The sequence below is a fragment of the Misgurnus anguillicaudatus genome, chromosome 13 (genome assembly GCF_027580225.2).
Source record: "Misgurnus anguillicaudatus chromosome 13, ASM2758022v2, whole genome shotgun sequence".
NCBI lineage: Eukaryota > Metazoa > Chordata > Actinopteri > Cypriniformes > Cobitidae > Misgurnus > Misgurnus anguillicaudatus.
This window is the reverse complement of record NC_073349.2, coordinates 7,372,967-7,393,070: the sequence shown is the minus strand read 5'-3', so window position 1 is coordinate 7,393,070 and position 20,104 is coordinate 7,372,967. Positions and strand designations below refer to the sequence as shown.

The 20,104-nt window shown below is 37.6% G+C and overlaps 1 protein-coding gene across 7 annotated transcripts in view; it reads right to left on the bottom strand.

Annotated features, from left to right (window-relative positions):
- Window positions 1–303: 303 nt before the first annotated feature.
- nav1a (neuron navigator 1a) overlaps window positions 304–20,104 on the bottom strand; it is a 208,809-nt gene continuing 189,008 nt past the window's right edge. For 3 of the 7 annotated variants that reach the window (XM_055189484.2, XM_073874930.1, XM_073874926.1), the window contains 21 exons: window positions 17,952–18,131; window positions 17,672–17,724; window positions 15,242–15,265; window positions 13,515–13,592; window positions 12,357–12,440; window positions 10,398–10,490; window positions 9,028–9,139; window positions 8,821–8,939; window positions 8,518–8,702; window positions 8,254–8,416; window positions 7,945–8,149; window positions 7,341–7,438; window positions 7,165–7,257; window positions 6,306–6,474; window positions 5,853–6,088; window positions 5,587–5,741; window positions 5,397–5,468; window positions 5,104–5,300; window positions 4,771–4,889; window positions 3,839–4,042; window positions 304–3,749 (listed from right to left, as the gene is read on the bottom strand). In XM_055189484.2, the coding sequence (XP_055045459.2) occupies window positions 3,666–3,749; window positions 3,839–4,042; window positions 4,771–4,889; window positions 5,104–5,300; window positions 5,397–5,468; window positions 5,587–5,741; window positions 5,853–6,088; window positions 6,306–6,474; window positions 7,165–7,257; window positions 7,341–7,438; window positions 7,945–8,149; window positions 8,254–8,416; window positions 8,518–8,702; window positions 8,821–8,939; window positions 9,028–9,139; window positions 10,398–10,490; window positions 12,357–12,440; window positions 13,515–13,592; window positions 15,242–15,265; window positions 17,672–17,724; window positions 17,952–18,131 (2,723 nt within the window). In that variant the 3' untranslated portion in view covers window positions 304–3,665. The remainder of the gene's footprint in view (window positions 3,750–3,838; window positions 4,043–4,770; window positions 4,890–5,103; window positions 5,301–5,396; window positions 5,469–5,586; window positions 5,742–5,852; window positions 6,089–6,305; window positions 6,475–7,164; window positions 7,258–7,340; window positions 7,439–7,944; window positions 8,150–8,253; window positions 8,417–8,517; window positions 8,703–8,820; window positions 8,940–9,027; window positions 9,140–10,397; window positions 10,491–12,356; window positions 12,441–13,514; window positions 13,593–15,241; window positions 15,266–17,671; window positions 17,725–17,951; window positions 18,132–20,104) is intronic. The other 4 variants (XM_073874928.1, XM_073874931.1, XM_073874927.1 and 1 more) reach the window with 3 other exon arrangements.

Here is a 20,104-nt window from a genome sequence, read left to right as displayed (position 1 = left end):
GCTCAAAATTTTATTACGTTTTGAGAAAATTATTACATTATGAACATTTAATTACAATAATAATGTAATACTTGTTACATTATATGCAGCTTTTATATAATGAGTTGCTACAAATGTGACAAAGAATTATGTTGTGACGAATTAGTAACATGAGATTTTATTTACTAAAAATAACATTTAAAGTAAATACAGCACAAACATATAATTGTTGTACTGGCATAAGTTTATTGAAAACATGAATATGGATGGATTTCTCTCATGTCAACACATGCCCCTTCAAAAAAAAATCTGCAAAAACAAAAGTTTCAACCCAGGGCCAGATTTTTTTAATATTTTACTGTGATTGTGGTCGCAAATGCGTTAACTATTTACAATGTTTACAGTTGCAATGCTCTATACAAAATAGAAAAATTTATTAAACAAGAGAAAGCAAGATTGATTTCATTAAAAAAATGAAGAAAAAGATAGAAATTTCGTTTGAAATCCCAGTGGGATAGGTAGGTTCAATGTGTTTTTCCACAGACAAACAATGGCGTCACACACTGTATCAACAACATTAAAACACCATCAAATCTCTACACCATAGCTTATCACATACACCATTGCTATCTGTAACTGAACCCAAACAAAAATGCTGTACTGCATAGTGACAACAACCCAGAAATCACTTTTGATTAAACAAAACTCAACCTTGTATGGCATGTTTCACGTAAATCAAGTAAAAAAACACATTTTATAAAGCATATCATTATTATGTCTGCTTGAACATTCAGCATTAGTAGAAATAAAAATAAATTAATTGAAACATTCCCTCTCTGTTAGTTAGACCCTCCAAACTGTACCAGGCCACAAATATTATGCAAAAAAAAAAAAAGATCTGATATAGCACACGATATTAAGATGGCAAATATACTGTATGAGTCACATAAGGAAAAAGACATCAGTGAAAGAATGGCTTATGTTTCTGTCAGCTCGCAAAGTAGCCTTGAATTAAATGACCTTTTAAAAACAAGACTACCAGCAAGCTCGAATCTTTAATCAGCTAGCATAGAAAAAAGCAAGTTAGCTCACATTCTTATCCCCAACAGCGTACAATCCCTTGCAAGACACATAATAGTTTAGGTATTGCAATGTCCAACAGGTTGGCTTCTAGTAGGCACATTTTCAAGACAAACAATGGGGAGTCTTCTCCAAATCCCAAACTATTTATTAAGCATAGGTTTATGATCACACAATGAGCTGTTAAGAGTTAGACAGATTTGAGGTACTCGTGTGAAGTGACATTTTGTTTTTGGGTTGTTGTGGGCAGCATGGGTAAAAGCCGTTCAATACCTTGTATGATCCGGAAGAGGATACTTACAGAGAAAATGTTCATGTAGGCAACTTGATCTAGTTACTAGGCAGTTATCCTTCACCTACAGGCTATGAAGAGAGAGGCGACTGAGAAATTCGATGGTTACTAAGATCGTCCACGTAATGTATTTTAACCGGATGCGTTTAGTTTAGTTTATACTATGACATTTATGTTTGCGGTATGACATCTTTTTTTTTGATTTTGGGATTTTTGTTGAAAAATCCTATTTACACATGTCAGACTAAAAAAATCATAGAAAAGGATTTTAAAAAACCTACTCCTCTGATTGTTTATTAGAGGAGCTGTGTCTGACGTTAACAGGACAGACGAACACAAGCACGGTAAAGCAAGCATCACGAGAACGAGGTGTGTTGGCAAACCGAACTTTCATCAAAGCAGACCGATATACATTCTTCACTTCTGTGTACAATGGCAAGTTTTTGTTGATAAATGCTATATATGACACGGCTACACTGCTTGTTCCGATGTTGGTTAGTAGTTTAAGTTAAAAGATTGCTACTTTACATTTGTCGCCAACACATCCTCATGTTAAGGTGCCAATTACAACCGCAAAGTTAAAGCTTTCATGCACATACAGTACCCGTCAGCTTAATCTCACGAGAATTTGTACGTATTTTACGTACAGTGAATCATACAAAAACATATAGTTATCATAAAAAACAAAAACGAAACGCATCCTTAACGCAATATTGGCTATGTCACGGGCAAAACCAAATCGTACAACAACGTACGAATAAGGTCGTACGAATTAGCAACCTCGTAAAATACGTACGAATTGCCGTGAGATAGCGTTGGTACAATTTTGGTGCATCTGTAGTCAGCCAATAGCAAACACGATCATCAGTAACAGTACACCATCCATTATTATTATTATTACCGTTTTGTGTTTAATTTTAAATTAAATTGTGTTGAATTGAAATGTATTTTATCATGATAACAGTATTGGAATGATTCTTAATAAAGTATGATGTCTTTCAATATTGGCTATGCTGTTACAAAAGACCAAAGGATATAAGTGCATATACAAGCTAACATGGATATTATTTAGCTTTGAACGTCCAGACTTCACAAAGGCATTTGTTGAAACCATTTTTGCTTTGTTCAACACAATTCAGATTTTTCCAACTGACTGTTTGTTCACGCAGCGTAGTCAACATCTGCATTGGTTGCTTTATATTAACAAAGACTACAATGACTTTAGTCTACAACTAAGCTCTTCGTTAAATCTGATTTGGGTCTTTCAATGTAAACAAAGCCTTTGATTATCTTATCTTCATGATCCAGAAGCACCTTGGATGTTGAAACTAAGTTGTTGAAGGTGAGATGTTGCATACTGCTCCACTGCACCAGATGGCAGCACCTCTGTTATTATCCCACATTCATGCAGTTGGAGTTTGCAAGTCGCTGTGCTTTTGGTTGGTGTTCCTGCTCAAGCGCTGTCTGCGTTGTTGCATATTTGCATAAAGTTAAACTTCGACAAACTGCCGACAGTTGCTGTCGCTCATGTCACCTCAAATTACGAGTGAATGCCCCAAGGTTTCAAACACACCCCGTGCTTTAACTTGAAAGCTATGAAGCCAAGTGCATCTTTGAAGAAGCAGCCACTGTGATCTACAGTCTAAATCTGCTGTCATATCACGCTATTTGAGGGTAATGATAAATGCAACCTGGTAATGGTTATGTACTGCACCTTAAAACTGCATTAGTATGCAAACTGTGAGGTAATATATACTTATACTCAGATTTCTATAGAACTGATTTTATGGTATGTGACGGGTATCTCTTAAGGCTGAATTCTAAGCACCAACTTGTACTTTACATGTTGCATCCTTGCAAGTTAGTCATAATGGTAAAATACTGCAACTGCACCTTTGAGAACAGGGTTTAGGTATCTTATGGATGATACTCTTGCAAATAAAAATAAATAAGTTTATGGTCAGGTTACCAAGAACAAAACCAAACTGAAAAGATGTGGAGGATATTTTGCTTCCAGCATGGTAGACCAGAAGATCTCATCTTCACAATCCTTAGTCGCAAGTATTGCCATGCAACTTGCAGGTTAGATAGCAAAAGGAAAGACGAGTTAAGACAACAGTGCAAAAAAGCTGCTTGCTCAGATCGGGTAGGATCAGTTCTTCTATTGCTCTTTCATTTCGAGCATTCGAACTTAAACAGGTTCAGAGTTTCTTGTCCTCTCACCGACCCGCCGGAGGAGACTGTGTGAGATCCGTAAGCAGAGTGTGTTTAACAGCTCTAGCCATTATAGACCGCTTAAGTCTTTCAGTTCAGCCTAAAAACTGGGGTTGCCTGGAATGTCCCGTTCTGGAGACTCGATGAAGTTGGCAGACTCCTGGAGTTTCAGCAGCATAGCCATCTTAATGAGAAGCAGCAGAAGAAGAATTCGTAAGACCACATTTGTATTTGTTACAACAAGGCTTTGGTGTAGCGGTGCGGTGCACTCACCAGTGGATCTGACTCCATGGTGGGAAGTGGGGTATCTTTGATGGACCTGGCGTCACTTGGTTGTTGTGTCGGTGCAGAGTTGGGACCGATGGTTGGGGGAGGAAGGTGAAAGAGTTTAGCCTGGTCCTGTTGAGCTGAAGGCCAGGGTAGCGTGTCCCGCACCCATTCCACTGGATCCTCCCATGCTGCTTTCTGACCATGGACCTGAAACACAAAAAACAGAGAGTTTCAACACTGCAAGTTTGTTTGTTTGACTAGTGTGATTGCTCCGATTATCGTACCCTGGTCCGCTTGCAGAGGTGGTCTCTTGCATGGTTCAATTTGGTTTAGGGGCGGGGCACAATAGTATGAGCACAAACTGTCCAGGAGCACGAATCTAAAAGCTTGATGTAAATTATGCGACTTAAGCGCACTCAGGTCCGGATCATAAAGTGTAATGTGAGGGCAAACCTGGAGGGGGACAATCGTACTCGGGTACAGTTTGGCACACTCGGGTACAGTTTGGCACAATTTAGTACGATTTGTGTACACCCTAATTCCTAGAATGACATTGCAAATAAATGTGCATCTAGTGAATCTTGTGAACGGCAACCAACGGCTTAGTCCAAAGCTCACCCCTTCGAAGTGCAAAGTGAAGCTACGGTAGCTGCCACAGGACAGACATGTCATCGTCGGAGACAAGGTAGTAACAAAACAAAACACGCTCTTTAGAAAAGGTTGTCCGTCTAGGGCAACATGTCAGCGACTTTCATGTAAGGGAACCCGTGGTCTATGTAGATAGAAACGGCTCATTCTAAGGTAATAAAAAATGACAGTACATTCTGTATGGTCTTTATACACCACTGATAATATAGTTATGTAAATAATATAGCATTTTCGTCAAGAGATCCTTCTATAAGTTACACATTGCACCTTTAAAATCACTTTCTTACCTTCACACCATCTTTGGCTCCCTCCTGTAAATAAGGAATAATGGACTGGTTCCAGAGGTCAATAAACCAGGTCCGAAAGTCTGCTAACGTTACTGGACAGGATAGGAAGAAACAAGGACCTGCAAAAACAAGAGTCATATATGAGTTTGTTTTGGAGAATTGGTTTTGAGCAGTGCTTATCTATATTTCAACCTTGGCTTTTTTCTTTGCCGAAGCGTGCAATCATAAATATTGGTGGTGCAGGTGCATTTCCTTATACTACATCACGGTACTAAATATACATTTTCTCAAGAGCAATATATGGACCAGAATGCAGAACATTTTAAGACGTACCTATGAGGAAGTCCGAGGTGCTGTGTTTCTCCAAGAAAGTATGTAGGTGATACCAAAGTTTAGGAATCCAGTCAAGAACCCTCAGAATCTCAGTACGATGAACCGAGCTCTCGTCCTCCGTCTCGATCAACTTCCTGTGCAAGTAACGCACTAAGAACCCATTGGCAGGTTCCACGTTGTTGGAGAAGGTGATCATTCTTCAGATAAAGCAAGATTAAATTATTATAAATATATTGTTATTCAATCGTCTATAAATCTATTTGGAAATTGGGCTACTTTTTGTGGGTGTTTACCTAAAGCTGAGATGTAGGCCATGATTGGACGACATCTTAACAGGCTGATTGGTTGTTCCAATGACATATGGGCTGCAATATTTATTAAAGATGATAAATAAACAACTCTTACAGGTTTATTCGAAAATACCTTCTGTCTAGTAAAAAGCAATTCAGGCCCCTAAATTTACAGTATAGCCACTTTTCTCACCATTTGTGATATTTGCAGGTCAACGCGCTGTTGACCAAGTCTGTAATAGAAAACGCATCACTGATATCATCCAGAATAATGACCAATGGAACGTCCTCATCGCCACAATCTCGGTCAATCTGATTGGCCAGGTTAGACAAGTACAACTGGAGGTCCTGGACAGAACGTAACACCAATGGTGAGGCTTTATAAAAGTCAAATCAGCGTGTTGTGTTCTTTCTGTCAATCAAAATGTTACTCAATGTGATTTTAAATCAGGCCTTTACCTTGCAGGTCTGTTGGTGCATGTTGAAGTTTATGATGTGGCCTGGGCCGGGCTCGAGGCCGCTCCTCTCCAGCAGGTACTCGGCTAAGCGAGTGGTGAGGTAGGTCTTCCCCGTGCCGCTTGGGCCCGACAGAACCAGCCGACGGTGCTTCAGCAGGAGACTGATGTAGTGTTGCATCATGGGCTTGGGGATAAGCGTCTCAAACACCAGACTGTCCACACATTTCTCCTTAAACCCTGGAATGATGAGGAAGAGAAAAATATAGCGAACAATGAGTCTAGAGTAAGGTAACTGATGTGCTTTTTGCAGCAAACAATAGCTGGCAGTGGAAAAGCAGCTATTGTGTCCTAATCAGGCAAAACACAAAGTGTTATGTATAATAGATTTTCGATTTAGATGTTTTTGGCCTAACCGGCTACGATGGACAACAGTGTACGTCTAAAAGCTTTGTACCTTTAAGTGAAACAGTAATGAGTCCAGGATCGTTTCTTAAACAGTCACTGGGTGAGCTCTCCGGGACGTCTCCTCCTAACACCCTCCTGTTCTGATTAATACAGTAACTGTGGATGGAGTCCACTGATAATCCCATGCTAGCACCGGGGTCCACCTGGGAAATGTAATCCTAATAGAGGAGGACAAAAAAACATGTCGTAAATTTTACTGCTAATTTTCCAGCTCCCCTAGAGTTAAACATTTGATTTTTACTGTTTTGAAATCCATTCAGCTGATCTCCGGGTCTGGCACTAGCACTGTTAGCATAGCTTAGCACAATCGGTTGAATCTGATTAGACCATTAGCATCACGCTAAAAAAATAACCAAAGACTTTCAACATTTTTCCTATTTAAAACTTGTCTCTTCTGTAGTTACATTGTGTACTAAGACAGACGGAAAATTTTTAAGTTGCGATTTATAGGCAGATATGGCTAGGAGATATACTCCCATTCTGGCGTAATAATCAAGGACTTTGCTGCCGTACCATAGGTGCAGCAAGCGCAATGATTTTACACAGTGCCCGAAAATAGTCCCCTGCTATTGAAAGATACTAAGGGGGACTATTTTCGGCTGCATAATATCATTGCACAGCATAGTAATATAGGAAAAATAGTGAAACACTTTGGTTATTGTTTAGCCTGATGCTAATGGTCTAATCAGATTCTATGGATTATGCTAAGCTATGCTTAAAGTAGTACCGCCAGACCCGGAGATCAGCTGAATGGATTCCAAAACGGTAAAATCAGGGGAGCTGGAAAATGAGCATATTTTCAAAAAAAAGTGGAGTGTTCCTTTAAATAGTTGTTTTTATAATCTCACCTTGAAAAGTTCGGAGATGATTGTGTCCAACGTAAACCAGTCTGTATTTACATCAACCCTCACAGAGCCGATGTAGAAATCCTGTTGTCTTACCTGTTAATTGCAATATATTTGTTTAGATGCGAGCTCATTTTTAATAGTTCAAACTGATGTAAATGCATTTTTTGTGTATTTACCTCTCTGGACACTTGCTGGTCAGCTATACGGACCACCACACGCGTGAAGCTGTCATCATTTTGAGACGGCAACCTAAGTAGCTCCATGGGAGCAATGTCTACACCAACAGAAAGAATGATAACATAAGATATTTGATTAAAAACGGTTAACGGTTCCCACTGAATTTCATAGGATTTGGTTTTCCTACTATGAAAGTCAATAGTTTCCACCAGATAATATTTGTGTGTCGGTTTCTCTGCCGTCTGCACTGACCTAAAACTATGACTATACATCACTATAATGTAATAAAAACATTCAATTATTGCAAACCACTGCTTTATAAATACTACAATGTGCAATATTACAGTAACTTCCATGTATTTTGCTGCCCTACCAAACAGAATTGCATAAATACTATGAAACTCATCTATTATTGGTTGGCCAAATTGGTAGTCTTACGCCATAGTGTTTTTTACTTTTTTATTTGGCTTTGTCGAAACATAAAAGGTCGCTCAAATAAACACAACATTTGCAATTCAATTTGGAGCCACCAGTGGCTCATAAACTACCCACTTCACCTTTAAGGGCCCTTGAATATGAAATAAAGTAAATATAGGAACTCACCAAGGTTTGAGCATTCATTGAGGCTGAGGCTGAAGGACTTGGTGAGGGACATGGGTGGTTTGTTTTGGCTGGAGTTGAGAAGGCTGGCCAGGCCTGAAGGCTGAGAGGTGGAAGTTGAGGGCGGACCGGATGGCAGGACTAAAGAAGAAGGAGCACTTCCTGTTTTCAACTGGTCGTTCTCTGCCTTCAGATTCTCCACCATCATCTACAACAAGAAGTTTTTCTTCAACTGAAAATCGTTTCACTTGTTCCTCAAAGTGCAAACACAATAATAAGGCACTATTCTGGAGTGTATTTGTAGATAATAACCTGCATGCTGTTCATGGTTTCCCGTAGCTGCTCCAGCTGGTGTGCCGAGCTCAGTGCCTCCAGACGAATGTCCGTCAGCTTCATCTCTTTCTCCCACAGCTCGGACCGGAGCTCTGATACAACCCTCTCATCACCCTCGTTTTCCTCATTACTCTCATGGATCCTGTTAAGAAATAAGGCCATTTTGAATTCTGCTGTATGTCAGAACTCATTGATGGGGCATTCATTGACCCAGTTTTTTTGTTTTGTTTTTGAAACACTTACACAGAAGAGGCAAATGATTGGGTGGATTGGAGGGAAGGAAGCTGGTTCTCTCCATCTTCATGGGCCAGTTTTGGGGAGTTGGGGGCAGAGGAGTCTGGAGTGGCGATCTCTTCAATGTCAGAGTACATAGTGCCACCTTTAGAGCCCTTCTTAATACTGAACGCCTTGCCGAAAGAACTCCGCAACTATAGAAGACATGCACAGAACATCTAGTCAGAACTTGTCAAGTGAGATGAGATTCAGCAGAACATCAGATCACATCTTGATCGGATCATAGTGAGAACCAATTGCTTCTCAATTTACCCAGTTCTTCTTTTTCTTCTTCTTGGCATCTTCTTTCAGACTGCCCACACTGGAGTGACTGGTGATGCTGTTCAGACTAGAGATGCTCTCTGATGAGTTCTGCCTCCTCATGCGCAGCTCTAAGGAACACAGAAAATATCACAAAAACATTGAAGCCTTGCGCCAGTCTGGTACATTTGCACAAATTCTATATGTCGATTTTCTCACCTTTCGGTGCCACATCAGGATTATTAAGGGCCCCTTGGATGACAGCCTGCGCCTCTATGTTTTTGGCCTGTAGGTTTTCAATGGTGTCTCTCAGCTCTATTAATTCAGTGTCCTACAGAGAGATACAGAACTATTTAGGGACTACTCCATATATCCAAACAATGGTTGTGATTTAATGCTCTGATATGTTTAAACCTATATAGATTTTCAAAAATGCAATAATGATTCATGTCAGTTGCTTGGAGTTTACATACCAACCACAAGATAGTATTTTTATTATCTCTGAACTTAAAGGATCAGTCCATTTTCTTAAAAAAAATTCAGATAATTTACTCACCACCATGTCATCCAAAATGTTGATTTCTTTCTTTGTTCCGTCGAGAAGAAATTATGTTTTTTGAGGAAAACATTCCAGGATCTCTCCCATCCCAATTGACCTTAATGGACCCTTAAAACTTAACTCAACACTTAAATTTTTTTCCAAACTGAGTTTCCAAGGACTCCAAACGATCCCAAACGAGGCACAAGGGTCCCATCCAGCGAAACGACCGTCATTTTTGACAAGAAAAACAAAAAATATGCACCTTTAAACCACAACCTCTCGTCCATCTCCGGTCCCGCGACACGCCAGCGCGACCTCACGCAATACGTCATGACGTCAAGAGATCACAGAGGACGAATGCGAAACTCCACCCCAGTGTTTACAAGTGTGGAGAAAGAGGACCGTTCCTACGTTGTTGTATGTCGAATGATACTAATTAATGTCTTTGTGTCAGTTTATTTAAAAAATGGTCCGCAAATGTGCGTTTCATATATGTAACACGTGACTTTTCTACGTCACTACACAATTATGTGAGGTTGCGCTGGCGCCTCACAAGACCGGAGATAGACGAGAAGTTGTGGTCTAAAAGTGCATATTGTTTATTTCTCTTGTCAAAAATGACAATCGTTTTGCTAGATAAGACCCTTATGGCTCGTTTGGGATCGTTTAGAGTCTTTTAAAACTCTCTTTAAAAAAATGTTAAGTGTTGAGTTAAGTGTCAAGTGTTGGGGTCCATTAAAGTCCATTAAAACTAGAAAAATCCTGGAATGTTTTCCCCAAAAAAACACAACTTCCTCTCGACCGAACAAAGAAAGACACCAACATCTTGGACGACATGGTGGCGAGCAAACTATCTGGATTCCCTTCAAGAAAATTGACTAATCCTTTAAACAGTGACAGGAAGTACTAGCATAAGGGTGCACCACAATTTTTTTGCTGAGGTTTGCAAATGGTGATGTGAACAACAGCTATTTAAAAAAATCCTATTATATTAAAAATAAAGGAATTCTTTACAGCATTGCAATATCTCAGATCCCAAACCCTGTACCGTGATAGATGTCGTATTGTGAGTAGGGTTGGGTATCGTAAGAAATTTTCCGGTTTCGATTCCGGTTCCAGTTCTGCCTAACGATTCCCGGTTCTGATTCCGGTTCCATATAATAAAAGAAATAGGAATAAAAATGCACAATATTTAAACAATTACATTTGTGTTTATTAATCACTGTCAAAATATTTTAAATGTAAAGTGAATTAATATTTTCAGTCACTATATAATTTATTCCTGTTGAAGTAGTCTCGTAAAATCCTACCTGGTCATGTGAACATGTTAGGAGCAGTAGTTCTCAAACATTCAAAATATGTGATTAGAGATTTATCTATGTGATTTGTCATATTACTTGTATGTGCACGCACGCATTGATGCATATAGGCAACAATATAATGTATATATAATGCATACATATATTTTGAAATAAACGAGGATCAGATATATATTTCTTAACAAAGTGCATGTTCATAGGCGCCGATTTCTTTTCCACCGTTGGGTGCTCGTCACAACGTCAAGCAATGCTTAGGTTACTTAGCAACGGCAGATGCTCTGGATCGCCCAAACTCTTTGAAAATGATGAAATGTGAAGCAAAGAGATGTTTTCGCTGCAAACACGTCGCCCATATCGCGTCATTCGCATCGCCCCACACGAGGATGCATCTGATCACGTCTTTGCATTGACATTGTATTTAATCTACTCGCCCAAATTGTTGAACTCGCATCTTGTGTGAACCCACAAAAACTAAGAATTCCATGCGGTTCCGGTTCCTTTTAAAAACAGAACCGGTTCTGAATAAGAACCGGTTCTCTGTTCCCAACCCTAATTGTGAGATTCTTGCCGATACACATCCCTACTATATCATGGCAATTCGTACGTATTTTACGAGATCGCTAATTCTTACGACAACATTTCTAAAAAATTTTTTACAATTTGCTTTTGCCCCCTTTGCATTGGGGTTAGGGGCAAGGTTAGGAGTAGGGTTTCGTTTTTTTTATGATAATCGTACAATTTACTTCATACTAATTTATACGACTTAGCCAACCCGTAAAATACGTACGAATTTGCGTGAAATCAGTTTTTTGTCCTACAGATGTTTGTAACAAAGGTTTTAATCCATAATGAAGTGCATTACAGGGACTGTTTTCCAAAAAAATTATGGTCAACCCATAACATCACAGGCACATGCTGCCACACGAACATCCTATGATCCCTCATCTTTTTTTGTCTGTCTGAACAATTGGGTTATTGATGCAGTAATGAATCTTTAAATCCAGGTCACTGCCTCAAAACATAACCTTTTCAGACCGTCAGCTTTCTTTCACAAAATGCAATGCACCGTAAAAAACATTGGGTCACTTCTAAAACATACTATAAGCTAATTTACCTCTGAGCCAATTCAATCAACCATAAATGTGCACACAGATAACGCATTGACTTTTGGTGTGTGTTTGTGTGTGGAGACAACCCCCAACATCCATTTATTCATAATTTGACCCAAATTTTACTCTTTCCCACTCTAAGAGGTTACCAACATGGGCGGAGCTTATGAAGGGCATAAGAACAGCTGAGGTATGTTTTATATATTTCTCAAATGATTTACAAACATGAACAAACCTTAAAATATTATCAAAAGCAAATGACAGATTGCTTTTTATGCTTTGTATAACTATGAGTAAAGGTTATGGTGCTTTTGTGTATTATGAAGCGGCATCACTTTAACAAAACTGAGGTGAACACAAAAACATCCTACAATCTTCATTTTGTAAGGTTTATGTCATAAACAGTTTGCCAATGTGGTAAGAAAAATAAACTTATTTCAATTAATAATACCTTCTGCAAATTTTCCCTTTGTTAATTTGCATATTTAAGTACACTTGGATATATTTAAGTGTTAAGACTTAAATGCTGTTGTCTAAGTCTCAAGTAAAGATAGTTTAGGAATGAATGTGTTACTGTACCTTTTGTTCAGCACTAAAGGAAAGCGACTGAAGACGAGAGGTCATGAGCGCAAGACTCTGTTCAAATGCTGCCACCAGATTCGCCTGGAGAGAAAACTCATATTAATACATCTGCAATTCAGGTTACATTCAAGATTAAGACTATGGTCAATATATGAACCATAAATATATTTTATAAAGAACACAAACATGGTTGAATGTTATTGAATCTCAGTAAAAACTAAATGAGCCTCTGTTGTGTTCTTGTAAAGACACTTGAGACAAAATTATTTGTATGGCTTTCTGATCATGTGAAACTGTGGAAAACTGTGAAACAGGGTTGTGTGTATAAAGGCCTAAATATAATATATAGATATTATATTTATTAAGATGTCATTTATTTCTGCAGATACTGCACCATTGGAAAAAATTGTAAAAATGTTCCTAGACTGTCACTGGGGCAGTACTAATTAAAAAGGTCCTAATATGTACCATTTAGGAATAGATATGTATACTAGGGCTGTCACGGTTATGAAATTTGGCTGACGGTTAATTGTTTAAGAAAATTGTGACGATTAATTGCCTGTTTATTGCTTTGACATTTAATTCTCATACATTTTTTTATTTATGAAATAATTTTCACAGATTGTTGTGATTATTTAAATTAAATATTTTGCCAGGTTTATCTGGCAGTAAATATTTATACACATTTTAAAAGTAATCTGATACTGTCTCATTTATACAGGCGCTGCAGCTCCACCTTGTGTTTTTTAGAGAGATGTGCAATCATCGCGGTGATCTGAAATCATCGTGATACGGTCAAACAATTGCAATGAGATGATTATTTAATCATTGTGACAGCCCTAATGTATGTGTTTGTTACCAACATGTACCTAATATGACTAATATTAAAAGGAAAATTTGAGAAATGTTTGTAACCAAACCATTCGTGGACCCCATTTACTTCCATAGTATTCTTTTTTTCTCACTATAGAAGTGAATGGGGTCCATGGACGGTTTGGTTACAAACTTTTCTAAAAATATATTCCTTTGTGCTTATCAGAACAAAGAAATTCATACAGGTTTGTAACAACATGAGAGTGAGTAAATGATGACACAATTTCATTTTTGGGTGAACTATCCCTTTAAGATCTAAGACTGTGTATATAGTGTACATACATTAGCAGATAGCTGCGATGTTAGATTGGCCACTTTCTCCTGTGAAGATTCCAGCTCTCTCCTCAGCTTACGGATTTGCTGTAAAAAGACAAACAAACATATCAATCGACACGTTTTAAAATAAATACACAAGACTTGAGCGTCCTTCAAAAACTAAAAGAGGAATTGCAATGCTTGTCCCTGAAGTAAATCAAGTATTAAAGATAGGAATGAATCTGTGGAGTTTCAGGAATCTCACTGCAGCTGCTGGGGAAATATGTGACAGATGATATTCAGCACTGCCAATGGTAAAATCTGCTCGGTCTTATTATATTAGCTTGATTTTAATTCTATCAAAGGTGACAGAAAGACAAATGGTGAGGATATTTACACAACGATGCAAGCCAGACCAGAAGTAATGGCTAAAACTTGGAATGCAATTTTTTCCAGAAAGAGTATTTTTGGCCATTTTGCATTTGCAGACCAAGTAGGCACTCAAGAAAGAACAAAGGGTTATTCCCCAAAAAGACACTAAGCATGCACATCAATGTGTTACAATTAAACAATGGTATTCCTTCACACCATGTCTGAATTATTGTACAATAATCAGGTAATGCATTTATATATATGCTAGTCTAGTCAACATTTGAAGTGGATCAAAAAAGTCCATCAAGCTTGTCACAAGACAAGAACGGGTATTGTTTAAAATTTTAAGACAACTTTTATAAAAGATTTGATCCACTTCAAATGTTGAATGACTAGTGTAGTTTAGGACATGTGATATTCACATAATGATAAAAATTACATGACTGCTGTTTGTTTTTGTTCAAATTGGATGGTGAATTTTTGACAATGTTTCTGAGGGAAAATGCCGTATGTCTTATGCAAACAGCTTTAATTTTGGTAACTTGATGTGAATAGGACGTCACATTGTAGAACTGAAACACAAACACGACAAAAGCACCAGTGATATGTATGTGGTTAGATACTGTGCAGTGTATCTCCGAGAGCCCAGAGACAAATCAGTTACAAACAGATGAAAAACCAAGACGTTTTGTGACAGAGTTGCCATTGATTGACACCAGACATTGGATGACTTCAGCTGGGATTTCTGGTAAAATATGAGGAGTTCAGATGCAAAATCCTCAAAGTGCATTTAATATGTTTTCTTTTGTATACGTATGTGAAGTTTAAGTTTAAAATATCATATGGATAATTTATTATAACATGTTAAAATTGCCACTTTGTAGGTGTGAGCAAAAATGTGCCCTTTTGGGTGTGTCCTTTAACATGCAAATGAGCTGATCTCTGCACTAAATGTCAGTGCCGTGGTTGGATAGTGCAGATTAAGGGGTGGAATAATCCCCTTTCTGACATCACAAGGGGAGCCAAATTTCAATGACCTATTTTTTCACATGCTTGCATAGAATGGTTTACCAAAACTAAGTACTGGGTTGATCTTATCCACATTTTTAGGTTGATAAAAGCACTGGGGACCCAAGTATAGCACTTAAACATAGAAAAAGGCAGATTTTAATGATATATATTTGATTAACATTATATGTGCTGAGAGCATTCAGTCAATATCATTATCTCATTTTTTGACGAAGGTGGTGTTTAGCATTGTTTGCATCTGAGCTCCTCATTTATTAAAACAACAGGTAACATAAACATAAATGACAAAGACCGTGAAAGGAAAATTGGAGAGAGAGAGAGGGACAGAAGAAGATAGAGGGAAACACACTTACCTCGCTCTGCATTCTCTCCTCGGCCTGAGAGAGCGCATGAAAGAAGAGAAAGAGAGATTGACAGTAAGATGATAAGCAAATGAAGATCCATAGTGATGAGATATAGGAATACCATGAATCAATGAATAGATCTGAGATAGGCATAGAGCTGCACAATTGTAATTATTTTGACCATTTTTGTGAATTTACCTTTATGTCCAATATTTAAACCACTTTCAACCTCTTTATTCACATTACACTTAGACTTGAGAACAGACTATATGGTAACACTTTACAATGAAGTTGCATTTGTTAAAGGAATATTCCATTTTCTTAAAAGAAAAATCCAGATACTCACCACCATGTCATCCAAAATGTTGATGTCTTTCTTTGTTCAGTCGAGAAGAAATTATGTTTTTTGAGGAAAACATTGCAGGATTTTTCTCATTTTAATGGACTTTAAAAGACACCAACAATTAACACTTAACTCAACACGTAACAGTTTTTTTCAACGGAGTTTCAAAGGTCTATAAACAATCCCAAACGAGGCATAAGGGTCTTATCTAGCAAAACGATTGTCATTTTTGACAAGAAAAATAACAAATATACACTTTTAAACCACAACTTCTTGTCTAGATCGGGTCGTGATGCGCCAGCTGACCCCACGTAATACGTCATGACGTCAAGAGGTCACAGAAGACGAACGCGAAACTCCGCCCCAGTGTTTACAAGTGTGTTGAAAGAGGACCGTTCCTACGTTGTTGTATGTCAACTGATACTAATTAATGTCTTTGTGTCAGTTTATTGTTTACAATGATCCGCAAATGTGCGTTTTATATATGTAACACGTGACCTCCCTACGTCACTACGCATTTACATTAGGTCGCTGGACCGGATCTAGACGAGAAGTTGTGCTATAAAAGTGTATATTTGTTATTTTTCTTGTCAAAAATGACAATCGTTTTGCTAGATAAGACCCTTATGCCTCGTTTGGGATCGTTTATAGTCCTTTGAAACTCCGCTGAAAAAAACTGTTACGTGTTGAGTTAAGTATTAATTGTTGGTGTCTATTAAAGTCCATTAAAATGAGAAAAATCTTGCAATGTTTTCCTCAAAAAAACATAATTTCTTCTCGACTGAACAAAGAAAGACATCAACATTTTGGATGACATGGTGGTGAGTAAATTATCTGGATTTTTCTTTTAAGAAAATGGGATATTCCTTTAACAATTAGTTGATGCATTAGCTAACATGAACTAACAATGACCAATACTTCTGGCATTTATTAATCTTAGTTCAAAGGGACACTCCATTTTTTAAAAAATGCTCATTTTCCAGCTCCCCTAGAGTTAAACATTTGATTTTATAGCATAGCTTAGCATAATCCATTGAATCTGATTAGACCATTAGCATCACACTCAAAAATAACGAAAGAGTTTTAATATTTTTCCTATTTAAAACTTGACTATTCTGTAGTTACATTGTGTACTAAGACATTATTAAAAAAATTTAAGTTGTGATTTTCTAGGCAGATATAACTATGAACTATACTCTCATTCTGGCGTAATAATCAAGGACTTTGCTGCCTTAACATGGCTGCTGGAGGCGCAATGATATTACGTAGTGCCTGTGATGCTAATGGTCTAATCAGATTCAATGGATTATGCTAAGCTATGCTATAGTTTAACTCTAGGGGATCTGGAAATTGAGCATATTTTTAAAAAAAGTGGAATGTCCCTTTCATTTTGGCATTTACTAATACATTTATAAAATCTGTTAACATGAATGCACCATGAACTAACATGAATAACTGTATTGACATTAACTAATATTAACAAGTATTAATGATTACAATTATATATTGTTTGTTTATAGTAGTTAATGCATTTACTTTTTACTAATACAACCTTATTATTAAATGTTACCAAATAAACAATTAAATAATAAAAGCATTTTCATAAAGTCGCAATTTAATTTTAATTTGATAATTGTGCAACCCTAGATAGAAAATGTATTTTAATAAAGCAATATTATATTATTTTACTATTTATAGCCAATGACTGTTAAACTTTTTATCTTCTATAAGCTGTGTACCATAAGAAACGTTAGTTATAGAATAGTTAATAGCTTTATGAATGTTTTACTTTTAGTGTCAGGTGCCACATACTATACTGCTGCATAAATCTGTTATTTATTAAGACATCTCTGTTTTTCTTCACCCATCCAACAGACCATAACGGCACGGCAGTTCAACTAACAACTCCATTTTCAGTAAGGAAACCAGAGAAAGCTTCGTCTATTCCCCCTGCCGTGAGGGTCCTATAAATTATCAGGAGTCGACGGTCCCAGCCGAGCGCCAGGTTATACAAGAGATGCTACGCTCTTATTATGACATCTGTGTTAAACTCTTGGAAAACAAAATTCAGCTGTGATCGATTGTGGGATACTCACTGAAGAGTAGCTGGAGGATGCATTAGATACCAGTGAGAGCACTGAACCATGAACTGCAAGCAGAAAAAAAGACGTTTTGTAAATTTAAGGACAGATGCTTTGGTAATTACAGATTATTTATCATGCTTATCCTGCGTTATCATTTATAGAAGTGTATTTAGTATCTAATCCTCTTATACATTCATATTTTCATCTTTTAAAAACACTTCATACTGAACAAACAAGTTTAACCTCTACGGCACACATAGACCGTACCGTATGTCATAACTGTATGTCTTACCATCGTCGCCTGTTTCTCTGTCTCTGAATGAGCCGGATCGGATCATGCTCTTGGGCCGCTCGACGAGTGATAAGGTGCTACCGAGTGGAGATGCTTGGTACAACTCAAAACTGGCCTCATGGGTGGGGATACTGTTGGATCGGGTCATCCTGGGTGTGCCAGAGGTGGGACTGGGTGACACTGCACATAACAAACAGCAGAGGGAGCCAGTAAATATACATGGTATGAAGCAAAACAAATTTTTTAATTGTAGTTGCTGTTTCCCTAAAATGAAAGTCGTTTAAGAGCCAATGCATAATTTTTGTGATTTACTGTTTTCTAAGTAAAGTGAGGAATAATTGAAAATCTAACTTAGATAGCTTTAATATTGACTGAGCAACACAAATACAATTACTAATGATAAATACATTTTTAAAATATTTATAGTAGCAATGCTCGCAAATGTTTTAAATCCCTGGTAGCCATTTGGGCAGGCACTCTTTGGTAGCCCAGATAAAAAATGACATTAGGTATTATGTTCGACATGCGGCGCTGCAAGAACCGACAGACGAATGACGTCAAAGTACCACGAGAACGATTCGATAAATCATACAAAGTCTAATTTTGTCTCGCGGCACTTTAGAGTTATCCGCCTGTCACTTCTAGCAGTGCCGCATGAAGTCTAACAAGCCTACTATTTTTTATGTAGAATATTGAGACAAAACTATCAAAACACTAATAATAATAATTTAAAATAATTAAATTGCAATCATCAATCCAAATATTTGCTTTTAACTGAACTAAAAATATCTATAAACGTCATATTCTGAATCTAAAATATCAACTGAAGTCACAGATTAGAAAATGCCACTTGATGTTGAGGGTATAGCACAGGGTTCCTCAATAAGTTTTCACCACAAGCCAAATTTTGCCAACAATACAAAGCCAAGGGCCACTGACCACAATGTTTGCTCTGCTATTGTTGTTGTTGTTTTTTGCTGGAATCTGGATACTCACTGTTTATTTCCTGTCACAGACTGGATCATTTTTAGATCAGAAAAATAGGTTACTGTCGCTTTAAGAGCAAGTTCTGCACGGAGCCACATGGCCTTATGTCACAAATACGGATTATGTTCACTTGAAGACATAAATAATTGTTTTTTTACTAGAATACATGCCGAGATAGTTTTGTCTGTATCTGTCTGGTAAAGAGATGACAGAGAGAACGTGTCTGCATTGTTGAAAATGCACCTCTGTGTATGCGAGTTTCTGAATATGTGCTTCTGTACTATTAACCGTTATGCAATCTATATAACATAAAGCTTGCTGCGGGAGATTTCACATCAAAACGCGAGAATAGTAATAACCGACAAGACGACTTTGGAGGAATTTGAGCGCAACAGATCCAGAGCATCAAAGACAAATCAGTACTGCACGCTCCCTGTACAATTTGAGAGATCGCGAATGGAAAGTGAAACTAAAAAGTGAGCGCGCATTCAAATGCAATTTCAATACCTGATGCACAAATTGCATACAACATAAATACCCAAACGAATCTGTGAGAGAATGCAAAAGCATTAAAATATATATTTTCCTCCCAAAGATAGCCCGACCGTCAGGGTAGCCCGACTAGAAGGCACAATAGCCCCGAGACATTGGGCTAGCGATTTTGTGAGGCCAGAGTAGGAAATTTACAAAATATCTTTATGGGAGATGATGTTTACTCGAAAAAAATGTAATCTGTAATTTTGACCCATACAATGTATTATTTGCTATTTCTACAAATGAAGAGTTTGGTTCCAAAACGCGATAAACGCCATTTTGGGGAAAAATTAGTTACTGCCAAAATCAGTATTATATCAGGTCAGTATTTAAAAGTAAATTCTTAAATTTAAGCAAAATCCAATACCCGCAGTGTTATTCTGTCATCTTTTCTCCCTTTTTTCCCAAAACGCGATATATGCCACTCCTCCTTTTTTACAGAACGCAATAAATCCGTTCCACATATTACAGGCAGCACACCATCCCACGCAATGTAAACAAGCAATGGTGGCCTGTTGAGTACACGGAATCCTAGTTTTCCTCATCGACTTTGTACTTCGTGATCAACAAACAAACAAAAGCAAAATAATACTTTAATGGCATTAATAAACCTGTGGTTGTTTTCTGTGATG